Raw genomic sequence first — 10,276 nt, forward strand, 5'->3', positions numbered from 1 at the left:
CATGACGCAGACTCAGTTCTCATTCCCAATGGGTGTCGGGTTCCTAGAGAAGCCAATCAGCGTCGCCACGACTCCCGACTATAAAGTCCCCACCCGGACTCAAGACGTTCTCAGGACTCAGAGGCTGGGATCATGATAGATAGAACCCTCCTTCTACTCCTCTCGGAGGCCCTGGCCCTTACCCAGACCTGGGCGGGTGAGTGCGGGGTCGGGATGGAAATGGCCTCTACCGGGAGTAGAGAGGGGCCGGCCCGGCGGGGGCGAAGGACTCGGGGAGCCGCGCCGGGAGGAGGATCGGGCCGATCTCAGCCCCTCCTCGCCCCCAGGCTCCCACTCCTTGAAGTATTTCCACACTTCCGTGTCCCGGCCCGGCCGCGGGGAGCCCCGCTTCATCTCTGTGGGCTACGTGGACGACACCCAGTTCGTGCGCTTCGACAACGAAGCCGCGAGTCCGAGGATGGTGCCGCGGGCGCCGTGGATGGAGCAGGAGGGGTCAGAGTATTGGGACCGGGAGACACGGAGCGCCAGGGACACCGCACAGATTTTCCGAGTGAACCTGCGGACCCTGCGCGGGTACTACAATCAGAGCGAGGCCGGTGAGTGACCCCGGCCGGGGGAGCAGGTCACGACCCCTCCCCATCCCCCACGGACGGCGCGGGTCCCCTCGAATCTTCGGGTCCCAGATTCACCCCAAGGCTGCGGAACCCGCCCAGACCCTCGACCCGGGAGAGTCTCAGGCGCCTTTACCCGGTTCTTTTTCAGTTTAGGCCAAAATGTCCACAAGGTGGTGGCGACGGGGGCGGGGCTTGGTGGGCGGGACTGACTAAGGGGCGGGGCCAGGGTCTCACACCCTGCAGTGGATGCATGGCTGCGACCTGGGGCCCGACGGGCGCTTCCTCCGCGGGTATGAACAGTTCGCCTACGACGGCAAGGATTATCTCACCCTGAATGAGGACCTGCGCTCCTGGACCGCGGTGGACACGGCGGCTCAGATCTCCGAGCGAAAGTCAAATGATGCCTGTGAGGCGGAGCACCAGAGAGCCTACCTGGAAGACACATGCGTGGAGTGGCTCCGCAAATACCTGGAGAAGGGGAAGGAGACGCTGCTTCACCTGGGTAAGAGGGTCCACAGGGCTACTCTCCCATCTTCTTCTTGGGCTAGGACTGTGCCCACAGCTGACAGACCTCAAACAGTAGAAGAAACAGGGATGGAGGCCAGAATACCACTCCTCCCTTGGATCAGGAGAGGGAGCTGTCACCTGAGGTACAGGAGATCCTATACCACAGAGTGACTCTCTTAAAGGGCAAGCCCTCTCTCAGGGGCAATTAAGGAATCTAGTCTCGCTGGAGATTCCATCCTTCAAATGAACTGATGAGCAGTTCTCTTTGACTCCCAGTATTAGGAATCATGGGGGAGTTTCTCTCGTGCCTGATTCTCAGCCCCACACCAAGAGTTTTTGGAGGTCTGACTCCAGCTTTTCTCAGTCACTCAGCATCCACACAGGCCAGGACCAGAAATCCCTTTTCACCTTCTACCCTGGGCTATCTCATCCCGATTCTAGAACTTTCCAACGAATAAGAGGCTATCCCAGATCCCTAAGTCCAGGCTGGTGTCAAGGTTTTGTCCTCTTCTCCTACTATAATTGTCCTCTTCCTTCTCAGGATGGTCACATGGGTGCTGCTGGAGTGTCCCATGAGAGATACAAAGTGCCTGAATTTTCTGACTCTTCCCCTCAGAGCCCCCAAAGACACACGTGACCCACCACCCCATCTCTGACCATGAGGCCACCCTGAGGTGCTGGGCCCTGGGCTTCTACCCTGCGGAGATCACACTGACCTGGCAGCAGGATGGGGAGGGCCATACCCAGGACACGGAGCTTGTGGACACCAGGCCTGCAGGGGATGGAACCTTCCAGAAGTGGGCAGCTGTGGTGGTGCCTTCTGGAGAGGAGCAGAGATACACGTGCCATGTGCAGCATGAGGGGCTACCCGAGCCCCTCACCCTGAGATGGAGTAAGGAGGGGGATGGGAGGTCATGTCTCTTCTCAGGGAAAGCGGGAGCCCTTCTGGAGCCCTTCCGCAGGGTCAGGGCTGAGGCCTGGGGGTCAGGGCCCCTTACGTTCCCCTCTTTTCCCAGAGCCGGCTTCCCAGCCCACCATCCCCATCGTGGGCATCATTGCTGGCCTGGTTCTCCTTGGATCTGTGGTCTCTGGAGCTGTGGTTGCTGCTGTGATATGGAGGAAGAAGAGCTCAGGTGGGGAAGGGAGAAGGGTGGGGTCTGAGTTTTCTTGTCCCACTGGGTGTTTCAAGCCCTAGGTAGAAGTGTGTCCTGCCTCGTTACTGGGAAGCACCATCCACACACACGGGCCTACCCAGCCTGGGGCCCTGTGTGCCAGCACCTACTCTTTTTTTTTGAGACGGAGTCTTGGCTCTGTCACCCAGGCTGGAGTGCAATGGCGTGGTTTCAGCTCACTGCAACCTCCGCCTCCCAGGTTCAAGCAATTCTCCTGCCTCAGCCTCCCTAGTAGCTGGGACTACACATGCGTGCCACCACACCCAGCTAATTTTTTTTTTTTTTGTATTTTTAGTGGAGACGGGGGTTTCACTATGTTGGCCAGGCTGGTCTCGAACTCCTGACTTTGTGATCTGCCTGCCTCAGCCTCCCAAAGTGCTGGGATTACAGTCGTGAGCCACCGCACCCAGCCGCACCTACTCTTTTGTAAAGCACCTGTGACAATGAAGGACAGATTTATCACCTTGACGATTGTGGTGATGGGGACCTGATCCCAGCAGTCACAGGTCACAGGGGAAGGTCCCTGCTGAAGACAGACCTCAGAAGGGCAGTTGGTCCAGGACCCACACCTGCTTTCTTCACGTTTCCTGATCCTGCCCTGGGTCTGCAGTCACAGTTCTGGAAACTTCTCTGGGATCCAAAACTAGGAGGTTCCTCTAGGACCTTATGGCCCTGCCTCCTCCCTGGCCCCTCACAGGACATTTTCTTCCAACAGGTGGAAAAGGACGGAGCTACTCTAAGGCTGAGTGTAAGTGCGGGGCGGGAGCGTGGAGGAGCTCACCCACCCTATAATTCCTCCTGCACCACATCTCCTGTGGGCTCTGACCAGGTCTTGTTTTTGTTCTACCCCAGGGAGCGACAGTGCCTAGGGGTCTGAGTCTCTCACAGCTTGTAAAGGTGAGATTCTGGGGGTCTGAAGTGGGTGGAGGGTGGGGCAGAGGGGACAGGACTGGGTTGTGGGGATTTTTTGATTCAGAATTTTTGAGTGTGTGGTGGGCTGTTCAGAGTGTCATCACTTACCGTGACTGACCTGAATTTGTTCATGACTGTTTTCTTCTGTAGCCTGAGACAGCTGCCTTGTGTGCGACTGAGATGCAGGATTTCCTCACGCCTCCCCTTTGTGTCTTAGGGGACTCTGGCTTCTCTTTTTGCAAGGGCCTCTGAATCTGTCTGTGTCCCTGTTAGCACAATGTGAGGAGGTAAACAGTCCACCTCTGTGTCTACCATGACCCCCTTCCTCACACTGACCTGTGTTCCTTCCCTGTTCTCTTTTCTATTAAAAATAAGAACCTGGGCAGAGTGCGGCAGCTCATGCCTGTAATCCCAGCACTTAGGGAGGCCGAGGAGGGCAGATCACGAGGTCAGGAGATCGAAACCATCCTGGCTAACACGGTGAAACCCCGTCTCTACTAAAAAATACAAAAAATTAGCTGGGCGCAGAGGCAGGGGCCTGTGGGCGCAGAGGCAGGGGCCTGTAGTCCCAGCTACTCAGGAGGCGGAGGCAGGAGAATGGCGTCAACCCGGGAGGCGGAGGTTGCAGTGAGCCAGGATTGTGCGACTGCACTCCAGCCTGGGTGACAGGGCGAAACTCCATCTCAAAAAATAAAAATTAAAAAATAGAAAAAGAACCTGGATCTCAATTTAATTTTTCATATTCTTGCAATGAAATGGAATTGAGGAAGCTAAGATCGTAGCTAAAATACAGATAATTCCACAGCACATCTCTAGCAAATTTAGCCTATTCCTATTCTCTAGCCTATTCCTTACCACCTGTAATCTTGACCATATACCTTGGAGTTGAATATTGTTTTCATACTGCTGTGGTTTGAATGTTCCCTCCAACACTCATGTTGAGACTTAATCCCTAATGTGGCAATACTGAAAGGTGGGGCCTTTGAGATGTAATTGGATCGTAAGGCTGTGCCTTCATTCATGGGTTAATGGATTAATGGGTTATCACAGGAATGGGACTGGTGGCTTTATAAGAAGAGGAAAAGAGAACTGAGCTAGCATGCCCAGCCCACAGAGAGCCTCCACTAGAGTGATGCCAAGTGGAAATGTGAGGTGCAGCTGCCACAGAGGGCCCCCACCAAGGAAATCTCTAGTGTCTAGTGGATCCAGGCCACGGGAGAGAGTGCCTTGTGGAGCGCTGGGAGCAGGACCTGACCACCATCAGGACCCCAGAACTGTGGAGTCAGTGGCAGCATGCAGCGCCCCCTTGGGAAAGCTTTAGGCACCAGCCTGCAACCCATTCGAGCAGCCACGTAGGCTGCACCCAGCAAAGCCGCAGGCACAGGGCTACCTGAGGCCTTGGGGGCCCAATCCCTTCTGCAGTGTGTCTGTGAGGCAGCACATGAAGTCAAAAGAGATTATTCTCTTCCCACAGATACCTTTTCTCTCCCATGACCCTTTAACAGCATCTGCTTCATTCTCCTCACCTTCCCAGGCTGATCTGAGGTAAACTTTGAAGTAAAATAAAAGCTGTGTTTGAGCATCATTTGTATTTCATTTGTGCATTTTGTGCCTTGTTCTTTTAATTTTTTAACCACATTCAAGCTATCCTTTGGCTTCCAATGCCATGGTCCACCCAGAACTGCATTCGCTGGCCCGTGTTCTAGTTCTGGTCATGCCGACTTTCCCGTTTTCCTGGTGAATCCCTGTAATCACCTGAGTCTCATTCTGTCAGGTGATATCCAGTGAGAAGGCAACATGTGCGGTGAGAAAGCCCAGGGAGTCCTGGGTGTGAATTTTTACTTTGCCATTTCTTCTTGTGTGACACGCGGTGGGGCTTCACCTGTCTGGGCTCCAGTTCCTCATCTTGTACGTGGCACTGTTTTCTTGGGAGAGTCATTATAAAGCTAATATAAAGTACCTGTACTGTGGTTTGAAGGTGTCCTCCAAAAAGCATGTGTTGGAAACTGAATCCACAATGCAACCATATCGGGAAGTGAAGCCTAATGGCTGGCTGGCCATGGAGGTTCCAACTTTATGAATGGATTAATACTGATTATAAAAGGGCTTGAGGTTGAGGCAAGTTCAACCTCTTGCCCTCACTCACCCACTTGCCTTTACCAAGAGATGATACAGCAAAAAGACTCAACAAATGCTGGGATCTTGATATTAGACTTCTTATCCTCCAGAACCATGAAATAGGCTGCTTTGCTTTATAAATTACTCAGTCTGTGTATTCTATTACAGCAACACAAAATGGGCAACCTGATACTTAGGTTTCAGTTAGTGGTAGATATTTTTATTTCAAGCATTCCTACTAGAGTATTAGTTTCTTTGTAATCCCAGAATCTTTGCATTTTAGCGACAACAAAGAAGTCTTCTTTTTTTTTTTTTTTTTTTGAGACTGAATTTCACTCTTGTCACCCAGGCTAGAGTGCAATGGCATGACCTTGGCTCACTGCAAACTTGGCCTCCCAGGTTTAAGTGATTCTCCTGCTTCAGCCTCCCAAGTAGCTGGGATTACAGGCGCCTGCTACCACGCCCAGCTAATTTTTGTATTTTTAGTAGAGACAGAGTTTCATCATGTTGGCCAGCTGGTCTCGAACTCCTGATCTCAGGTGATCCACCCATCTTGGCCTCCCAAAGTGCTGGGATTATAGGCATGAGCCACCACGCTCCACCAGAAGTCTTAATTAATGCAAAGAAAATCAATCTATAGATTTGATGGAAATTTGGACTCCTATATCCTACTTTTTATCCCACTCCTATATACTACTCCTTATTAGTGTCCCAGAAAGATGAACTATTTTCCTTCTCTACTTGGTCTGCCCATTTCTACTTCCTGCCATATCGGCAGGCTATGTTTGCCTCACCTCAAAGATCTGCCTTCCTCAGTTTTAGATCTTAAATCTTTTTAAGCCAAACTCCAAGGGATCTTTAACAAATATTTATTGAACCCTTCCTGTGTTCAAAGAATGTTGTGAGGTCCAGGGTGGGACTAGGGGGCGAGAAAAGTTCCTGCGCTGAAGGAATCTAAGATTTAGTAACAATGAATAAACAGACTTGAAGATAACTATTGCGGTTAGCGCTGAAAGAAACGTACAAAATGCCAAAAGTCAAGGAGGAAACTATGTTTTCTAGGACAGTGGTTCCCAACATTTTTGGCATCAGGGACCGGTTTCATGGAAGACAATTTTTCGGAGGGGTGGTTTCGGGATGATTCAAGCGCGTTACATGTATTGTGGACTTTATTTCTATTATTACATTATAATACATAATGAAATAATTATACAACTCACCATAATGTAGAGTCAGTAGGAGCCCTGAGCTTGTTTTCCTGCAACTAGACAGTACCATCTGAGGGTGATGGGAGACATCGACAGGTCATCATGCATTAGATTCTCATAGGAGCGAGCAACCTAGATCCCTCGCATGCACAGTTCACAATAAGGTTCACACTCCTATGAGAATCTAACGCCACTGCTGATCTGACAGGAGGCAGAGCTCAGGCGCTAATGCTTGGTCGCCTGCCACTCACCTCCTGCTGTGCAGCCCAGTTCCTAACAGGCCATGGACCGGTACCAGTCCATGGCCCAGGGGTTGGGAACCCCTGTTTTAGGAGACTTAGGTTTTTCTAAAGGAAAAAATGTTTGAGTTATGCTTTGAAAAATGTAAGACACCACTGTAGATGTTTTAATCAGGGAATTGGGTTATTACCGAAAAAAAATGTTGGAAGATGAAAGAGCAGGTTCTTTATGCCTCCTGGCTTGACCCTGGAACAATTTAGAACCAGCCCAGTGAGGCATGTACTCCCCATGAGGCCACACAAGAGCTGTGCTTTCTTAGATCTGGATCCCACTACCACATAGGGGTTCCTGGGCACCTGGACTCCAGGGAAGAGGGGTCAACCAGGTCCCACTCCTCTGGCATGACACTCAGTGATTCAGTCAAGATACTGTTGGGAAAACAGCCCATGCCACGGGACTTCTCCATGGTCAGAAAAGTCTTGAATAGCTAAAAGCAAAACAGGATAGTTAGGCTGCATTATGTAGATAATGGTGACTCATGGGCAGGCCCTGCCTCCTTGGGCCATCGTATGTGAACAGATCTTTGTGTGATTATGGGATAATTCTGGGTTCTTTTCTCCATGTGCCTGTTCTTAATTGGCCCAGGAGAGGGAACCCAAGGGAAGGAGGAACCCAAGTGATCTTGTCCTCTTTTGACATCTCATTTCTAGCCACAAGGTTATGAATCGTAGATCTCCAGAAGTCAGTGGTCCTAGAGGAAAAAAGCATCTGCCATAGCAGCAGAATGACAGGGAGACAGTTATTCCTATTACTAGAGTTTTAACAGCCCCTCTCAGCCAGCTAGCCCAGACTAGGATCTTAACGGGGGCTGGGACTTACTTCCATATATTGTAAATGATGTAACCTTGTCTTCATGCTGACCTTAAATATATCTTGATGAACAGTATAAGAAAGCAAATGAAGCCTGGGCGCGGTGGCTCACGCCTGTAATCCCAGCACTTTGGGAGGCTGAGGCGGGTTGATCACCTGAGGTTGGGAGTTCAAGACCAGCCTGACCAACATGGAGAAACCCTGTCTCTACTAAAAATAAAAAATTAGCTGGGCATGGTGGCACATCCCTGTAATCCTAGCTACTCAGGAGGCTGAGGCAGGAGAATCGCTTGAACCCAGGAGGCTGAGGTTGCGCAGTGAGCCAAGATCACACCATCGCACTCCAGCCTGGGCAACAAGAGCGAAACTGCGCTTCGAAAAGAAAGAGAGAGAGGAAGGGAGGGAGGAAGGAAGGAAGGAGAGAGAGAGAGAGAAAGAAAGAAGAAAGAGAGAAAGAAAGGAAAGAAGGAAGGAAGGAAAGAAGGAAAGAAAGGAAGAAAGGAAGAAAGAAAGAAAGGCAAATGATCACTTAGAGGATTTTGTTTGGTAGTTAAAACCATTTTGAAACATAGGGTGGGAAGAAATCACCTATGCTTCCTCAGTGGTAAAGAGACTGGGAACCACCACGCCAGAGTTAGAAAATATGAGGCAACAGAAGGGCTGTTATATGTAGTGAAAATTTCCAAACCCGGTCCCCTGGAGGGAATACTTGGTGACTGGGCCTTAGAGGAAAGAGATGCTTGTCCAGCCCATTGCCTGTGTGTCCAGGTGAGACTGTGCCCACCTTGAGAGACTGAGAGAAGACCCTAGTGAGGAGAAGCCCCCAGGCCAGCCGTCAGCACAGGGCATTGGAGGTCCCCAACCAGCTCCAAGTTCTGAACAGAGCACAGCCTCCAGAGGTTTGTACTGTTCATACCCAGCAGAGGCTGTGTGCCAGCCCTCCCCATGCAAATCAGCATCCCTGCAGGGTATGTAAAGGACCTCTACCTATGCTTTCTATGGGGGAACAAATATCCCATGGGACACTGAAAGACTATGGAACATTGTAGAACATGTATTTACCAAACTGTGTCCAACTCAGAGCCTAAATTGTTTATTGGTGCTGTTTCAACCAGTACACGTGATTCTTTTTTTTTTTTTTTATAGTATTTATTGATCATTCTTGGGTGTTTCTCGGAGAGGGGGATTTGGCAGGGTCATAGGACAATAGTGGAGGGAAGGTCAGCAGATACACATGTGAACAAGGGTCTCTGGTTTTCCTAGGCAGAGGACCCTGCGGCCTTCAGCAGTGTTTGTGTCCCTGGGTACTTGAGATTAGGGGGTGGTGATGACTCTTAACGAGCATGCTGCCTTCAAGCATCTGTTCAACAAAGCACATCTTGCACCGCCCTTAATCCATTTAACCCTGAGTGGACACAGCACATGTTTCAGAGAGCACGGGGTTGGGGGTAAGGCTATAGATCAACAGCATCCCAAGGCAGAAGAACCTCTCCCAGTACAGAACAAAATGGAGTCTCCCATGTCCACCTCTTTCCACACAGACAGGGTAACAATCTGATCTCTCTTTCTTTTCCCCACATTTCCCCCTTTTCTATTCGACAAAACCGCCATCGTCATCATGGCCCGTTCTCAATGAGCTGTTGGGTACACCTCCCAGATGGGGTGGCGGCCGGGCAGAGGGGCTCCTCACTTCCCAGACGGGCCGGGCAGAGGCGTCCCCCACCTCCCGGACGGGGCGGCTGGCCGGGCGGGGGCTGCCCCCCACCTCCTGGACGGGGCGGCTGCCGGGCGGAGACGCTCCTCACTTCCCAGACAGGGCGGCTGCCGGACGGAGGGGCTCCTCACTTCTCAGACGGGGCGGACGGGCAGAGACGCCCCTCACCTCCCAGACGGGGTGGCGGTCAGGCAGAGACACTCCTCAGTTCCCAGACGGGGTCGCGGCCGGACAGAGGCACTCCTCACATCCCAGAGGGGGCAGCGGGGCAGAGGCGCTCCCCACATCTCAGACGAGGGCGGCCTGGCAGAGACGCTCCTCACTTCCTAGACGGGATGTCGGCCGGGAAGAGGCGCTCCTCACTTCCCAGACTGGGCGGCCGGGCAGAGGGGCTCCTCACATCCCAGATGATGGGCGGCCAGGCAGAGACGCTCCTCACTTCCCAGACGGGGTGGCGAGGCAGAGGTGCTCCCCACATCTCAGACGATGGGTGGCCGGGCAGAGACGCTCCTCACTTCCTAGACGGGGTGGCGGCCGGGCAGAGGCTGCAATCTCGGCACTTTGGGAGGCCAAGGCAGGCGGCTGGGAGGTGGAGGCTGTAGCCAGCCGAGATCGCGCCACTGCACTCCAGCCTGGGCAAGATTGAGCACTGAGTGAGCGAGACTCCGTCTGCAATCCCGGCACCTCGGGAGGCTGAGGCGGGCAGATCACTCGCAGTCAGGAGCTGGAGACCAGCCCGGCCAACACGGCGAAACCCCGTCTCCACCAAAAAATACAAAGAAAAAACCACGTGATTCTTTCTGCAGAGGACATCTTGGCTCTTGGCACTCCACCACAGACTTGGTATGAGATCCTGGCTGAGCACTTTTTTTTTTTTGAGACAGAGTTTCGCTCTTGTTTCCCAGGCTGGAGTGCAGTGGC

General features: G+C 52.2%; 1 protein-coding gene across 3 annotated transcripts; it reads left to right on the plus strand.

The window, feature by feature from the left end:
- Positions 1-4,790, plus strand: LOC101153360 (patr class I histocompatibility antigen, alpha chain E). Of its 3 annotated transcripts, none has more exons than XM_004043573.3 (8): positions 1-196; positions 327-596; positions 841-1,116; positions 1,738-2,013; positions 2,138-2,254; positions 3,009-3,041; positions 3,146-3,190; positions 3,356-4,790. In XM_004043573.3, exons 1-7 carry the CDS (start codon positions 133-135, stop codon positions 3,160-3,162), a joined length of 1,053 nt encoding a protein of 350 aa, XP_004043621.1. In that variant the 5' UTR covers positions 1-132; the 3' UTR covers positions 3,163-3,190; positions 3,356-4,790. The 3 variants fall into 3 exon arrangements, with proteins under 3 accessions (XP_004043621.1, XP_055245897.1, XP_055245896.1); XM_055389922.2 differs by having other exon boundaries at positions 47-196; positions 4,256-4,790; XM_055389921.2 differs by lacking the exons at positions 3,146-3,190; positions 3,356-4,790 and having other exon boundaries at positions 47-196; positions 2,589-3,045.
- The last annotated feature ends 5,486 nt before the right edge of the window (positions 4,791-10,276 follow it).

The sequence above is a fragment of the Gorilla gorilla genome, chromosome 5 (assembly GCF_029281585.2).
Source record: "Gorilla gorilla gorilla isolate KB3781 chromosome 5, NHGRI_mGorGor1-v2.1_pri, whole genome shotgun sequence".
Taxonomy (NCBI): Eukaryota; Metazoa; Chordata; class Mammalia; order Primates; family Hominidae; genus Gorilla; species Gorilla gorilla.

Coding starts and splice junctions, on each gene's coding strand:
- LOC101153360 (XM_055389921.2), top strand. CDS start 133: ATGATAGATAGAACCCTCCTTCTACTCCTCTCGGAGGCCCTGGCCCTT. Junction 597..840: donor CTACAATCAGAGCGAGGCCG/GTGAGTGACCCC, acceptor GGGCGGGGCCAG/GGTCTCACACCCTGCAGTGG. Junction 2,014..2,137: donor GCCCCTCACCCTGAGATGGA/GTAAGGAGGGGG, acceptor CTCTTTTCCCAG/AGCCGGCTTCCCAGCCCACC.